Below are 16,784 nucleotides of genomic sequence, written 5' to 3'. Positions count from 1 at the left end.
GTCAAGCAATCGATCAACGAGTCAACGGGTCAACGGCTTAACGGGTCAATGTATTTATCAATCATTCATCCTAATTGCTCCGTGGCGTAGTGTCCATTACATGGTAATTTTGTAAGTGCACCAGGTAATATTAAAATATTAATGAACAATAAATTAGTAATTTTGAATGCTCATAAGTTTTTTGTTATGTATTTTTGTTTTGTAGCGCCGTTACTTTCCCTAGAAGGAACACATTACTCACCAGCAGGAGAGAACTAAGTATCGTGAGGGACGGGTAAGCCGCTGAAATATGAAACGTAATGATCGAATCATTTGACCCGATCACATTACGGATCCATGATCGAACCGGGTTATCAAAAATGATCGACGGGCACACATCTAGGTGGGGTGCGGGCCTACCGTATCGAGCGCGCGATTGGTAGATCGTTGACCCTTGCCTCCTGCACTGCCCTTCGCTAACTAAAATATCTATATATATGCTAAAACGCGGCTAAGTGGCAAAATATATTTTTGAGATATCATAAATAACCATAACCCAGTTTCAGAATATTTAAATTGTTTATTGATATTTCAGCTATGCTTAGTTAAGAGTAAGTTCCGATAAGTCGAACATGTTAACTAAATTTAACTGTTTTTAAAAGAGAGTTTTGTGCTCTATTTTTTTGAGTGCTATTTAAAACCGTTATTTAACCATTTGTCATTAAGCCAACTTTTTAGTGGACGGCAGCACACCTACCGCTGACATTCGGATACAGTTGGGCGCATTATGCTATACTTTTTATATATTCCCAGAAGACAACAAAAAAATAAAAATATGATAATTATTTGGCACATAAGTGTACGTGCCCCACTACACCTTTTTGCTCTAGATGTTTGGTGGTTTCTGGAGGCTACTCTCGATCTCCGTCCGACATCCGTCCGAAACAATTACTGCCAAGTAAGCAATACTTGACTAAATGAAACGACGCGTGATGCGAATGAAGCTTCATACTTGATACTTGTCTTTTAATTTTGTCGAATATTACTTATTTGACAGTAATTGTTTCGGAGATCGATAGTAGCCCCCAAGCACCGGTCGTGCGACTGTATGTTGACACATAACAATATAGAGTACTAAAGAAACCGATCTCAAAAGTCGTTCATCCGCAAGTTTGCCACCCTTAGAGGTGGAATATTTTCTTCAAATTTAAATGGTACCACATCTGAGGTATCCTCTTTCCAACAAAAAAAAGAATAATTAAAAACGGTTCACAAATTTATCAGACATAGTTATCGCGTAACATACATACAAAAAAAAAAAACAGTCGAATTGAGAACGTCCTCTTTTTCTTGAAGTTGGTTAAAAATAATCAAAAAGCTTAATAATATGAAACGTAGTTACTCCACATTGTACTAAAGTAAACTGTTGAATATTACAGAAAGCATAATGTTAAGCAATAAGGAGTTTTTTGAAGGCACGCCAGATGAATATTTGAGCCATAAAGAGAAGTACGAGAATGCTGTTAAGAAGTCTGTACAGATTTTCGGTCTAGTTCGAAAACTTCAAGAGGAGGGCAAGATGGTGTTGAATAATTACAGGTAGGGTTCCGTTATGTACAAAAGACATCAACGGCATTACATTGGAGTGTACAATGCATTTAACAAACATGAAGTGTAGCATGGATAATGTAACGTCTTGTGGGTAATTTTGCCGAAGTCGGAGGGCATGATGCAAAATTAAAATAGATAATAGACAGTGATTTTATAGTTCTATTATTTATTGAGTACTGGCTAAGAAGCCTTCAGCTTAAAAAAATAACAAATAGGAAATGAAACTATTTTTCCGGATTTAATTATAATATTTGTTTTTTCAAACAAACCAACGTTTCGGGTCGTTTACAGGTCCCACGGTCACGGTTGACTGATCAGTGCCCGAAACGTTGGTTTGTTTGAAAAAACATATATACGCGATTTAAATCCGGAAAAATAGTTTCATCTCCTATGGGTAACAATAGCGAAAACCTAAGAACTCGATAAGGTTACAAATAATTAAAAAACTCATAACTACAGAAACCTAAATAAATAGACAATATTTAGATTTCTGTGGTTATAAGTATAACATATTTGATCTAAAAAATAATTAGTAACATCCGTCATTTTTTTCTTTTTTTAACTCGTTGGATGTAATACAGTGGGTATCATGTCAATTTTATAAATATAAATTTTTATTGCACAATGAAAAAGCATTAAGAAAACATGTACAGAGGATATATTCAAAGGTCAGTTTATCTCTTAAAGAGATCTCTTCCAGCCAACCTTAGTCGTGGTGAAGAGAGTCTGCGGGACTATATTGTGAAATAAATTGAAAAAAAAAAATGTAAATATAACAAGAATATAATTATAAAAATAGAAGCCGTGATAACATTACGTTATGGGTTGATCTACCGTCTCACAAGCAGTGACCGTAGGTTCGAATTCGCGTCCCTCCCGAAACCTCTGAGTTTTTTAATTTTTATTTATTTTCACGGGATAACGAACATATATATATACATGTATATGGTATAATTACATTTGTTGTGAGGTTAAGTGACATAAGTACACGTACAATCAACAACATCATCCACATGTTACTATTAAAGTTGAAATTGAAATTGCCGTGTGTGATGGGTAAGGCAAAACTGAAACAAGTAAAACATTGACTTACAAATTTGTAAGTCAATGAAGTAAAAAGTAAACAAAGAAATTAGCTCAGGGCTTTAATAGTAGCTTTTTTAAATTTAGAAGCTGGTAAATAAAATATGTCAATAACACTAAACAAATCATTGTATTGAGAAACAATACGACCTTGCTTGCCAGCATTTGTTCGGCAGCGCGCCGTTTTAAATAGCGGGTAGGAGCGCGTCGTCGATGAACTCTCTTGGGTACATTGTATTTAATATTTGCGAGTTTTTCGGAATTTGTATGCGAAATTTGAATTAAAATGTACCACGAGCCTTTCGGACGAGCTTTTTTGCACGTCAAAGAGGTTCACAACCCTCAGAATAAGTGTTGAAGTCCCCGAACCGCATTGGCCCAGCGTGGCGGACGGCTAACGTGACCTACGACCCGCTTTGAGCGGGATCAGTCCCGCTTTTAAACTTCGAGTCTCGCTGTCCCCAAAATACTTAAAAATGTCCCGCTTTGACAAAACGGGGCACACGTGACATTAAATGAAAAGAAATGGCGCGATAGCGAAATATATATAACGCCAGCCCGTCATGATCAGACTAGACAAGGTTAGTTCCTTAGAATAATAACGCATAGAAACCTAGCCCGCACACGCTAAGTGAGGCAAGTTAGAGGGTTCCAAACGCGCACCCAGGAGCGCGCGGGCTGTTAGTGCTCAAGGTCATATTGCACCGCGAACAGCTCCAAAATTTTTTGCTAAAAATGACGAAATATGCGGTAAATGGGTGTAAAAATACAACAGACAAACATAAAATAGACACTAACATCGCATTCCACAAGTAAGTAATGCGTTTCAACTCATATTTTTATGTAAATATTCACTAAAACAGAAAAATAATTTCGCGGCAACAAGATACGAAAGTGTTGCAAAGTAACGAATTTTTTTTCTCCCCATTTTGCTATTCTGTTTCAAAATAATTATATTACGTAAATTTTAGTGGTGCCTGTAATTTCGATTTATTTGCGCATCTTGAACTAATATTTACTTGAATAAACATTGAATGTTTTCGTTAACTCCTGTAAGTGATTGGGACACTTAATTATTTTATAATACTTTTAACGGCTCTGCGTTCATGCTTTATTGAATAATTATTTATTTTAATTTTATTTGAATTGGAGCACATATTGCAACAAATTTACAGTATATATTTGTTTCTACTATAGTGTTGGCACCACCAGTACAACTTTGACAGCTTATTATAATGTCTTTCTTTTCGTAACTCAAGCTAAATATTTTATATTGAAATATTTTATTTTCTTAAAAGGGGAGCATTCTTAAGCGATTTTTTAATCTATTTTAACAGTTATTTTCTTTAATGTTTGCTTATGGCATTTTCCGTTTTAGGTTTCGAATATGGCACTTATTTCTAAATCCAAGATGGCGGGCGCGATTTTTCGAATAATGGCTAGTTGGGTATCGTTTTCGAGATGTTTGGGAATGTTCAATACAAATATGGCACTCATTTCTAAATCCAAGATGGCAAACACGACAGTTCAAACAAAAGCAATATTCGTAATGAGCACCCCCAAATACCTCGAAAACGATACCCAACTTGCCATTATTTGAAAAATCGTGCCCGCCATCTTGGATTTACAAATAGTGCCATATTCACATTGAGCATCCCCAAATACCTCGAAAATGATACCCACATAGCATTTTTTTTTTAAATCGTGCCCACCATCTTGGATTTAGAAATGAGTGCCATATTCGTAATGAGCACCCCCAAGTACCTCGAAAATGATACCCATATTGCATTTATTTGAAAACTCGTGTCCGCCATCTTGGATTTAGAAATGAGTGCCATATTCGTAATGAGCATCCCCAAATACCTCGAAAAGGATACCCATATAGCATATATTGAAAAATCGTGTCCGCCATCTTGGATTTACAAATAAGTGCTATATTCGTTTTTCATCGACAAAACCGAGCATATCTGTAGGCACCTGATCGACATTGTCGATCGACAGTAACGATCGACAAAATCGAGCACATCTGTAGGCACCTGATCGACAATGTCGGGCAAATCTGTAGGCACCTTTAACTTAATGATGAGTTAAGCAAGATACAATTTCCCCACTTTTGAGGGAAATGTTATTCCATGGCATCATTATTTGTATATTTGTGTGCGTGCCGACGAGCGTAGTTACAAGTTGCTTACGCCTACATGAATTTGGTTTTTGCCTCACTTGTGACAGTTCGTTTGATATGAAACTATCATTCTATGCGTTATTATTCTAAGGTTAGTTCTTTTAATTATTAATACAAAGATCGAACACTTAGAAAAAAATCCTTCGGTCCGGCCGGATTCAAACCGACGTTTTCTAGCAAACCGTGCCAGACGCTATGCCAACTAAGCAACGGAACGAACCAGCGAACCTCACGAATTTTTCTATGTGCTTGTTCTGTCGGATCTTTTGTATATGATTCTCAACTTAGCCGTAGCGTCATCTATGAGAAATCTACGAAAGTATTTCGTCACTCAGTTAGGTAACTTTACAGCTACCAGCCGTGGCTAGCGATGGCGCTACAAATGTAGTTAAATTTGTATTGAATTGATATTCAATTATTTTTTGTGAAATTACTCCACAAGTTTGTTATAATTATTAATACAAAAATCGTACACTTAGAAAAAATTCCTTCGATCCCATTGACTTGTAAGTCAATGTTCGATCCGGCCGGATTCGAACCGATGCTATGCCAACAAGCTTCTCAACAACTAAGCGTCTTTGTATTAATAATTGCAACAAACTAGTGGAGTAATTTCACAAAAAATAATTGAATATCCATTCAATACAAATTTAATTACATCTTTTTTAAAATTTTTGATAATTTTTAGACCTTTTTTATTTTTTTTAATAATGAAATATTTCTTAACTATCGTTAACTTGTGTTTTCTTTTTGAAACAATAATACTAATCGTCCCGCCTTGACGGAAAAAATAATTATCACATTAACTATGGCCTAAACCGTCGTCTGAGACGAGACCCGTGCACGGCAGTGGGACGTATTAATGGGTTAGATAGATAGATATACACTTTATTGCTCACACACAAGAACGGTGAATATTGAATATAAATATGTATAAATGAAGGTAGGTAATATAGATAATAACCGATATATACATTTACATAAACTCTGTATACTTACATAATACACACTATATTGTATTACAATCTAAACAAATTAAACTACAATTTAGCAAATTTTGATTTTTTTTTATAATATCAAGTGACGGGACGAACAAGTCGTGCGCCTGATGGTAAGCAACACGCCTGTCCATAACAGTTGCAGTGCCACTCAGAACTTTAAATCGCAAAGATCAGAGGAGCACTACCACTGCGCCCGTCACTCTGAGACATAAGTTGATAAGCCCCACGTGACTGTAATTTCACCAGCACCCTTACCCTTCAAATCCGGAACACAGTAATGCTGACATTACTGTCTGGCGGCAGAAATAGGTAAGGTGCCAGTACTTCCCTGAACAAACTCTTTCTTCTATGTTTTTTATATTTCAGGGACCTCTTAGGGGGACTGCTCGGTGCAGCTGCAACTCGTGACGGATCGCCTTTAGGGCTACATTACATCATGTTCATGCCAGCCATTCTTAGCCAGGGCGATGACGACCAGAAGGCCTATTGGATTAGCAGAGCATGGAATTGCAGTATTATTGGTAGTTATGCTCAAGTATGTTGATTTTTATGTTACACGATTCTTGAGGTACTGATTATTTTGCTTATAACGTGATTTCTGGTAATGGGTTCACATTGATAATGAAACTATTCTTTTGGGTCCAAATCACGTATATTTATTTTTTCAAACAAACCTTTGACGATTTCGGCGGCCCAACTGTGGGCGCGATAGATGTTCTGCGCTGAAGCGCACCAGAAGGAATTGAGTTGCTCTGGTATGCATAGTACAGGGAATCCCTAGTTCGTGACCGAGCAACTGGTGTGGTTGTTTGGCACATTAGACCAATATTTCCGACCTTTTACGTGTCACATGTCAGTCTGCCGCGCCGTGGCAGGGACCCTATAAATTCACGTCCTGACCTCAGAGCAGCTCGTGGACTGACCTGGTGTCAGGACTCCCTTTCCCTTCTACATAAGACCTTTAGGGTATACAAGAAGGGCACTATGACCTGCGCTAGCAGTGGAGCAGGCTAATCGAAAGTTTGGTACCTACAAACTTGTGAATGTTATAGACGGAGTTGGGTCACGGCACGTTCATCCGTGGGCTGGAGACGACTGCCACTTACGACCCTTCTACCAAAGAGTTCGTGCTGCACAGCCCCACGCTCACCTCTTACAAGTGGTGGCCAGGCGGATGTAAGTTCTTATTATGATACCAAGCGAGCAGTTGCAGTGCCGCACAGAGCTTTAAATCGCAAGATCTGATGGGCACTGCCGCTGTGCCCGTCACCCTGAGGCATAAGTTCACAAGTCCCATGAGCATGTAATTTCACGAGGACCCATACCCTCTAAAACCGGAACGCCGTAATGCTCACATGACTGCTTGGCGGCAGAAATATAAAGGTGGCAGAACTTCACTAGACATCATCTTTCACAAGGAGCTCTACTGCTACCAGTACTTAACTATCGCTATTAGAATAATATTATTGTCTAGATTTAGAAAAGCTTTTCGTCGTCTTACTTTCTCAAACTCTTATCTTAAAGCTCCAAGTTACTGAAATGAAAAACTGGATTGTATACATACATTTTGCAGACTGATTTCACAACACATTTCCTTTATATTCACACACTGGTTTTCACCTATTCTTCAAGTAATGCATCCAAATTAACACCCTTGATAAGAAATTGCAAATAAATGGAAAGTTTTGCCATCTTCTGAATAATGACTAATAAAATTTGAGTTTGAGAAAGTAAGGCATCGTTTTGTTATATTGTCACTTTTGTATTCAATTCCAGTGGGCCATACAGCAAACTATTGCATTGTAATCGCTCAACTGTACACAAAAGGCCAATGCCACGGTATTCACCACTTTATAATCCAAGTCAGAGATGATGAAACACACGAGCCCCTGCCAGGAATTAAAGTCGGCGAGATCGGAGCAAAGTTAGGTCTGAATGCTGTCAATAATGGTTTTTTAGGATTTGATCATGTAAGGATACCAAGGAACCAGATGTTGATGAGACACGCTCAAGTTTTGGAGGTAAAACAAACGTTTATTGGCATTTGCCAATTTGGATTTCCAAAGGCAGTTATTGTAGAAAGCAATATACTTTGCACTTCTTAATTTTCAGGACGGTACTTACGTAAAATCTCAGCATAATAAGCTAAACTATGGAGCTATGGTATTTGTGCGTGTGGTTATAGTGTTCGATATGGTGAATTACCTGTCTAAAGCTGTCACGATTGCTACAAGATACTCTGCTGTAAGAAGACAGGCCTCAATTAAAGAAGGGTGAGCTCGAACCGATCGCTTTATCTACGTAGGTAATTTCTGTACGTTAGACTGAGCATTAAGCCAGCTCAGAGTCTTTTTTCTGGACACGAATTGCCATGGCGGACAGGGAAGTCTTTAAATAGGTTTAAGTAGGTCGGTTTCAAGTTGCCCGGGGTAAAGACAATTTGCTCAAATGGGGATTTTCGGATGCTTGGATTGTTTGTACTTGCGGTGCGATTTAAACGATGGCCCACCTCACATCGTGCCCAGCGACCCCTTTTTTTGATGACCTAGAGTTACCTATTTAATGTTTAATTTCAGTAAACCAGAGTGCCAAATTCTGGATTACGTAACGCAGCAGCACAAACTGTTTATCGGTATCGCAGCTTGCCACGCGTTGAGGATAACAGGAATAAAACTGTGGGACACATTCAACGATATCCAAGAGCAACTCATCAGTGGAAACTTGGAAAGACTTCCGGAGGTAACAACCTCCTCACTCTTGTTTACAGAAAGTTATCGCTAAGAAAGAGACTTAAAAGCTTATTTTTTTAAGCAGCTGCTAAATCGTATTCGTATATGTTCGGTTTGTAAAGATTATTATTTTTATACAAAAAACTACCATGAGACCCCTTTTTTCTATGAGAGTCAGGCATTTTAACTAAACTAGGATAACTCGTGTATTTAAATCGATTTTTTGCTCGACGTGTTTCGAATCAGTCCGTGGTCCTTAGGTAATCATGAGCTTCGACGAAAACCTCTGCCAAAAGTCAATGCCGCGGAAGCTCATGGTCGCTCAAATATGTCGAGCAAAAGTTCGTGAGTTATCCGAGAGTTTGAAGTTTAGACGAGAAAAGTTTCAAAAAGGTGGAACAGAAAAAGACCTATTGGCACCACCGCCCCGACTGGCACTAATCGTCTGCTGCGTCTAGCGGTACCGACGACGTTACATTTGTATCGCGTCTTCATTACCTCACCAAGTATGCGGATATAGGGGAGCATGTGCGAGTGAAAAGCAATGTTACCCTGAGCGTCGAGCAGTTTGGGTGAATTTTATTAATTTGTGGTGAGAGTATCAACTGTACACCTGTCGACATTCATGAAGGAGTTTTGACCGAAGGATATCATGTACCGACGTTTCCGAGGCCGTTTTTAATATGTTCTGTTTATTAGTCTATAAGATATGTTTACGGGATATATATAATAAATAAGTTAATTATTAATACAAAGGTCGAACACTTAGAAAGAAATTCTTCAATCCGGCTGGATTTGAACTATTTTGAACCACAGATTTGTCACAGATTGCGCTACGACAAAAAATGCGTAGTTAAAAAACCAAATAAAGACCTACAACATGCATACAGAAAATTTCGTAAGGTCTGTTAGTTCGTTCCGTGGTTTAGTTGACACGGTTTGCTAGAAGACGTTTATTTTTAACTTTCGATATAGACCCGCACTAGGTTTCCCTGGGTCGCGGGTGCCATGGACACACACATAGACAACCACAAATTACACTCAAACTCACGAGAGAAATAAACGTAGGCCATACAAATATTTCTCCCGGCCTGGGAATCGAACCTGGGACCTCTGCGTGGCAGTCCGGCATGGTAACCGTTCGGCCACTGAGGCAGAATGGCAGTGGCTGGAATATAGCCGGATCAAAAGTTTTTTTCTAAGTGTTCGATCTTTGTATTAATTATTAACCAACTTCAAAAAAAGAAGGTGGTTCTCAATTCGACTGTATGTTTTTTTGTATGTATGTTACACGATAACTCCGATATTTGTGAACGGATTTTCATGATTATTTTTTTGTTGGAAAGAGGGTACCTCCATAGTGGTCCCATTTCATTTTGAAGAAAATCATCCACGTCTAAAGGTGGCTGTTCACGCATGAAGATTCATTTTTATAAATAGCGCCTAAATTTTATTGTTAGGGGCAATTATTTTAATGGTTGATTTTGCTATTCTCCAATTCAAGGCGTTTATCTCTCTCAATATACTTTGAGTAGAACCGATTTTTATTATCTCCTGTGTAAAGTCCCTTATAGTGGCGAACTAGGGGATAAATCCGGGTTTTGTTAGCTTTCCGGTAACCGATTTCAATAAAACTTGGTAATTATATGTAATTCCACGTACTTTTGAGGTCGGTTTTTTAGTACTCTGAACTGAGATTATTTTAACAAACTGGTGGAGTAATTTCACAAAAAAAAACAATTGAATATCATGGTAGTGAAATATCCCGACATACAATATCCTTAATTACAAAAATATATTTGTTTATCTTTTACAGCTACACGCTCTAGCCTGCTGCCTCAAAGCTGTAAGCACATCAGATACAGCAGCCAATGTGGAACGGTGTAGACTCGCATGTGGTGGCCACGGCTACATGCAGTCCTCTCACCTGCCTCTTACTTATGGCATTGTCACTGCCGCTTGTACTTATGAGGGAGACAACACTGTATTACTGCTGCAGACGGCCAGGTAAGCTACAAATGTCAAAAACCTGTGGCGTCTCTTTTTCGATACGAGAAATATATTGGCCATGTGTTGCAGTTGTACATACGCAACTCCGGTGAAACAGTGACTTAATTTACGGAAAATGAATTAAAGTTTTGTATTTAGGGCCACTGACCACATTTGAAGAGCTCTTAAATGTTATACTATTTCAATAAATTAGTAGCAGTAGAGCTCCTTGTAAAAGAGTTCGTGGAGCGAAGTACTGCCACCTTACCTGTTTCTGCCGCCATGCAGTAATATGAGCATAACTGAGTTCCGGTTTGAAGGCTTAAGGGTGCGGGTGAAATTACAGGCACATGGGACTTGTCAATCTTACGTCTCAGGGCGACGCAGTCGCAATGCCCCCTGGGATCTTTGCGATTTAAAGCTCTTTCGTGGTACTGCAACTGCTATGTATCGGCGTGTAGCTTTTACATCAGGCGCACGACTTGTCCGTCCCATCATTTCAAATTATAAAAAACGCATTACGCCATCTATAGAGAAATTAAGGAATGCAAAATGCGTCTTTGTTTTACCATGGTTTTTCCGTTTATATTGCATTTTAAAAATGGTTTGAGATCATTATTTTTTGCAGTTAAGTCTGTGTTTGCCCAAGGTGCGATTAAAGATTAAAGAACGGCATTAGTGGATTAGGTTTATTTAATTTATTTTAAGAAGACATCGGCAAGTCATAAAATTTCCTTAATGGCGGCCACTAGGCTTGGGCCGGTGTCACTCGTGTCGCGTCGTGTGTTGATGTATGTTGTCTTTATTCTGTCTTGCAACCCAGTCGTAGGCGCCGCGCAACACGACGGAGCCCGAGTATGGAAAAAAATAACCATAGTGAAAAGACGGAGCCATATCCACATAATACTTGACTTCTCTTTGTTTCTTTTTTTTAAATTTATTGAGACTTTAACTAAGCCATCAGCCTATACGTGTTGTCTTTGTTTCAATGACAACTGTACAGTCACGAGCACGTCAAGGTTGACACTTTGTACTTTGGACCGTTCTTATCATAAGCAGCATAGAGTTGGATTTAAATCTTAAGTGTCAAGCTTGACGTGCTCTTGACCCTACACAGCCACAAAAATCTAAATAATTTAGATTTCTGTGTACACAGCTTAGACAATTTAAACAGCATTACATTTTTTTGACATAGGGGCATACAGCTTATTCTTCGTTTTCTTTTCTACGTTTTGGTTTCAGTTTTCATTTAGGTTTTCATCTTCATATGACAAGTAGAAATCTATAATCTTTTACGTTTTCTAGTAGAGATGGCAGGAGGCGCGGAATGTCTTTATCTTCTTAAGTCTTCATTAGGTCATCTACTAGCAACAAACTTTCCGTGTTGAAGGGAAGACAATGGAGAATAAGATGATTCAAATTTCAGAAACAATGTGATATATAAAAAATTAAGTAAATATATAATGTTGAAATTGGTGAAAAGTAAATGAGAGTTTTTGAATGCTATCATGAAATTTATCTTTGTTGCAGCAAATTTGTTTTTATAAATCTATTTACCTAAATAGGACCGAAGGAATATTTTCTTAGTGTTCGATAATTATAACAAACTACCACTAGTAATTTCATAAAAATAGTTGAACATCATGGTGGTCAAACATCGTGATATTCATTAAAATTAAAAATTACCTATATAAATGTTAGGCTCAATTAATGCAAACGCTCATTGAGTGAAAAAAAAGTCTAAAACGTGTTTTGGTGTCTTTACAATATTCATAACACGTTATTCGTGTTATGAATATTGCAATAAGCACTTACTAAAGCAGCCCGAACAAAAATACAAATTTGGTTATATACACAACTTTGCTAGCTCAAACAGTGAACTCCAATTTCTCGGTTATTTCAGATTTTTAGTAAAAACGTGGCAACATGTAGACTCTGCCAAACTAACACCGACTGTGGCATATTTAAAAACTGCTGCATCAAAATGTGGTGACAATTGGGAGAATTCTGTTGAGGGCATCATTAAGGGATTCGAAATTGTTGCGATGAGGTAAGAATATCATACATTAGCATTAGACGCAATATAATGTTGTTTAAACAAAATTTTTACAATGATTTTAACAAGACAACCTCGGTGGCCCAATTATTTGTACTGTAGATGAGGAGGTCCTGGGTTCGATTTCCAATAGGACTAATTAGAGAAATCAATTATTTTAATTGGTTCTTATCTGAATATGACTGTGAGCTGGCAATCAGTGACAATTTTACAGGATAAAGAAAAAAATTGTTTGTGTCATTTATATAGCATCTGGTTTATTAAATAAAAATACGTACTTTTTAAATATTTTTATTACACATGTATGTATATACACTACGTATTTTTATTTAATGAACCAGATGCTATATGAATGATTTTGAAAGTTGTCAAAATTGAGATAGTACCGGTTGCCAGTTCACAGTCGATATGCTGGGTAACGCCCGGTGTGAATACCGTTGCCCTGGTATACATAGTATAGGAACATTTAGTATTTAGTAGCAGTAGAGTTCCTTGTGAAAGAGTTCGTCCAGGAAAGTACTGTCACCTTACCTATTTCTGCCGCCAAGCAGTAATGTGAGCATTACCGCATTCCGGTTTTCAATCGTAAGGGTGCTGGTGAAATTACAGGCACACGGGACTTGTCTATTTATGTCTCAGGGTAGCCACTCAGATCTTTGTGATTTAAAGCTACAATTAGCACTGCAACTGTTATGGACAGGCGCACGATTTGTTCATCCCGTAACTTAGTATTATAAAAAAAAGGTAATGTGTGTAACTGCCGACATTATTTATTTTGATTTATTTTTATTTATATTATGATTTTGTTGTTCGATTACTATTTATCTTTTATTATTATTATAAATCTGTTCCTTTAAGGAAAATCTCATCTTGTGTGGCAAACATGCAGAATAGGGTAGCAAGCGGTATGTGCTATGAAGATGCATGGAATATTACATCTGTGCAACTCGCGGCTGCGGCAGAGGTAAGTATCTATGCAACGTAAGCATCATTACTTAGCGTCGTAATATAATTTGAGATCGATATAAGCTGTATATATCTTAAACTTCAAGTAATACACAGTCCCGGAGTGATTATAAAATGTCGAGATGGAAAAAGTTGCTTATAAATTTTAAACGTTAAAACGTTGTATTTTTTTAATAAGCGTGCTTATAAAAGCACTTTTCAAACTCTTGTTAGTTTGAACCAGTGATCACTTTTTTTATATGTAGGTAAGATCATTGGTTTGAAGCGTACAAAATCGTCTAGAAAAACGTCTAAGCCCTTTCTGTAGATCAATAATTAAGTTCATTTGTAAAAATTTGGTTTCATTTTTATTTATAACTTTATTATTCACATTAACGAGTGATCTTTGACGAATTGATTTAGGAAACATAAATGGGGGACTTGCAACTTAGGCACGTTGTAAAAAATGAAATCGGTGGGTATTGAACTAAACAACGCTTACAACTTAAAATTATAAGCGTGCTTGTGCTTATGCTAAAAAGCAAAGTTTTGAAGTGCTTTTCGTTTAAACGTCATTTCTAATAAAAAGGCAAATGATCAAAGTATAATAGTAAGTAACTTTTATAACTGTAAGTAAAAATACATTTTTACCACGGAAGAAATTTTATTTACACTTTTGTAATTGTAAGTAAAAATATATTTTTACCTTCCATCCTCTAAGATTTTTACTTATAAAAGTGGATATTGCTGTGTACGCTATCTATATCACTACAAAATAAAATAGAGAACCATTATAATGGCTAGGAAATAGTAGACAGTACATAAAAAATCTATTGGTTATCGCCCTTACCAGGATGGATGCACATCGCGTCCAATCGGCTAGTCTGGCAGTCTTTGGGGGAGGTCATGTTCAGCAGTGGACGTCTTCCGGCTGATATGATGATGATGATGATGATGATGACATAAAAATATTGCGATTTTGGTTGTTCAAATCTTCACTTTTGTTATTTTGCATTAAAAGAAATGTGTACTTTTTAATCGACTTCAAAAAAGGAGGAGGTTCTCAATTCGACTGTATGTTCTTTTTTTTGTGTGTATGTTACGCGATAACTCCGGTATTTGTGAACCGATTTCATGATTCTTTTTTGTTGGAAATCATCCACCTCGAAGGGTGGCTGCTCACGCACAAAGATTAATTTTTATACAGAGCGCCTAACTTTAATTTAGGAGCAATTACTTTAATGGTTGATTTTGCTATTTCTCCAATTCAAGGCGTTTTTCTCTGTATACTTTGAGTAGTGAGAACCGATTTTTATTATCTCCAGTGTCAAGCCCTGTATAGTGGCGAACTAGGGAATATTTCAATAAAACTTAGCAAATAGACGTAATTCCACGTACTTTTGAGGTCGGTTTTTTTAGTACTATGTACTGATCATTATTTATATGCATATTGTAAAGTGCGCGCTACGCCTCTCAGCGCCGCAACATCTTCCTTTTCATTATTTATTTAAGGAAATGTAATCTTGTCCTGAAAAGGGTAAAATTTATGTTACACTGCTCGTTTTAATGAGGCGACCCTTATTGTCACCAGCTTGTGCGTCGACCAAAAATGTCAATTTTTTCTTCAAATATTTTATATTTCAGACCCATTGTCGAGTGATAATAATCTCAACGTTCTACGAGGAGGCAAGTAAAGCTGCGGCCTCGATGTCGCCAGCACTTAGAACTGTCGTCACACAATTGGTAGAGCTCTATGCTGTCTATTGGGCTCTGGAGAAACTTAATGATTTGCTTCGGGTAATTTCATCGTTATTTCAACGTCATTAAGATTCAGGCAGATGCAATTTTCAGAAAAGAAATTTGACAGTTTGTATAAGTATTTAAACAATTGTTAAAACCTAAAACATGCTCTCCTGAAAAAAAATCGAAATGCCGCTTTCGCTTATTATTTGTTTTTTGTTGTATAGTATTTTAGTTACTTAGTTTTGTTATTATTTTTATGTCTTTCATGTGATAAAAGCACTTTTGTCATAATATGATCACATGTGGCTTTATTATCAAGATATGAAATAACAATACGCATCAAAGATATCGTTGTGCTATGTCAATCGTGTATAATCAAGTTAAAGGTCATATCCGTAAAGAGAGTTTGTTTTTTAATCAATCAATTCAAAGACTGCTCTAAAGACAGCTTCGTCTTCGTCTTATTTTCTTGTTTTTTATGCATGTGAAAGATCGTTTACAGTTGTCCTGGAATTTTTTATTTTTACTCATTGCAGTACACAGCATTAACAAAGGCAAACGTGGATACACTTCAGCTATGGTATGAGGAACTACTTACAAAACTTCGCCCAAACGCTGTCGGGTTGGTAGACGCTTTTGATATACCAGATGAGGTAAGTAGATAGGTATTGATTGAATTATAGTCTGTCTTTTTTGAAAATGGAGCAAAATGACATTTGTAGGGTTGCCAGTTTTCGTAAATATATGTATAAATAGTCATGTAATTGTTGTCGACAGTTTTATGGATAGGTCGTTGAAAGTAGGTAGAATTTTGTCAAAAATCTCTGAATTATGAATGTTACGACGTTCTAATGATTACTAATTACATTATTGCATTCTTTATTCTTATTTTAACAGATGGTTTATTAGTGTCTAAATCAATTTTTAGTCATACACATTTCAATGACCACAGACGGATTTGATTGTGTATCTTAAATTCAAATGAAAAACATTAAAATATGTCTCCTATTTATATTTTTCAAACACACATTGCTAAATGAATTTGTATGGATTTTCGAAAATTGACAATTGAAATGAACCTGGGCGCAGAAGTTGGACGAATAAAGGGTCGATGATAATTCAAATGAAATAAGTTCTGCTATTTATTGCATATGCATGACCAATATTCCATCGATGGGCGATAGAATATTTATCGACTGCAATCCTCAGCTGCCTGCAAGCGGGCAACACTTCATTTTAAGCTTGATTCACAATACACAAATTCTGGCAATATAGGGTCGTATTCCAGAAATCTACTCAATGCTCAAGTCAGGATTTGAATAGGGTTAAAGCACTCGAAATCATACTCAAGTAGCAGGCCATTATGGTCGTATTTCCAGTGCTTGTGTTTCCAGTGCAATCCTGACTAGAGCATTGAGTAGAGTTCTAGAATACGACCCATAGTGACTTTGAATTCTGGCAATATA

The 16,784-nt window shown here is 37.0% G+C and overlaps 1 protein-coding gene across 1 annotated transcript in view; it reads left to right on the top strand.

Moving 5' to 3' along the window:
- Positions 1–1,333: 1,333 nt before the first annotated feature.
- The window catches only part of LOC113230010 (probable peroxisomal acyl-coenzyme A oxidase 1), an 18,650-nt gene continuing 3,199 nt past the window's right edge, over positions 1,334–16,784 (top strand). The window contains exons 1-11 of the mRNA XM_026463731.1: positions 1,334–1,578; positions 6,223–6,391; positions 6,909–7,032; positions 7,633–7,877; positions 7,969–8,129; positions 8,433–8,595; positions 10,402–10,592; positions 12,478–12,624; positions 13,489–13,594; positions 15,220–15,372; positions 15,855–15,971. Coding sequence (XP_026319516.1) covers positions 1,427–1,578; positions 6,223–6,391; positions 6,909–7,032; positions 7,633–7,877; positions 7,969–8,129; positions 8,433–8,595; positions 10,402–10,592; positions 12,478–12,624; positions 13,489–13,594; positions 15,220–15,372; positions 15,855–15,971 — 1,728 coding nt within the window. The 5' untranslated portion in view covers positions 1,334–1,426. The remainder of the gene's footprint in view (positions 1,579–6,222; positions 6,392–6,908; positions 7,033–7,632; positions 7,878–7,968; positions 8,130–8,432; positions 8,596–10,401; positions 10,593–12,477; positions 12,625–13,488; positions 13,595–15,219; positions 15,373–15,854; positions 15,972–16,784) is intronic.

This window comes from Hyposmocoma kahamanoa, unplaced genomic scaffold (genome assembly GCF_003589595.1).
Source record: "Hyposmocoma kahamanoa isolate Upper Pololo Valley unplaced genomic scaffold, ASM358959v1 63, whole genome shotgun sequence".
Classification (NCBI taxonomy): domain Eukaryota; kingdom Metazoa; phylum Arthropoda; class Insecta; order Lepidoptera; family Cosmopterigidae; genus Hyposmocoma; species Hyposmocoma kahamanoa.
This window is presented reverse-complemented; position numbering and strand designations above follow the sequence as displayed.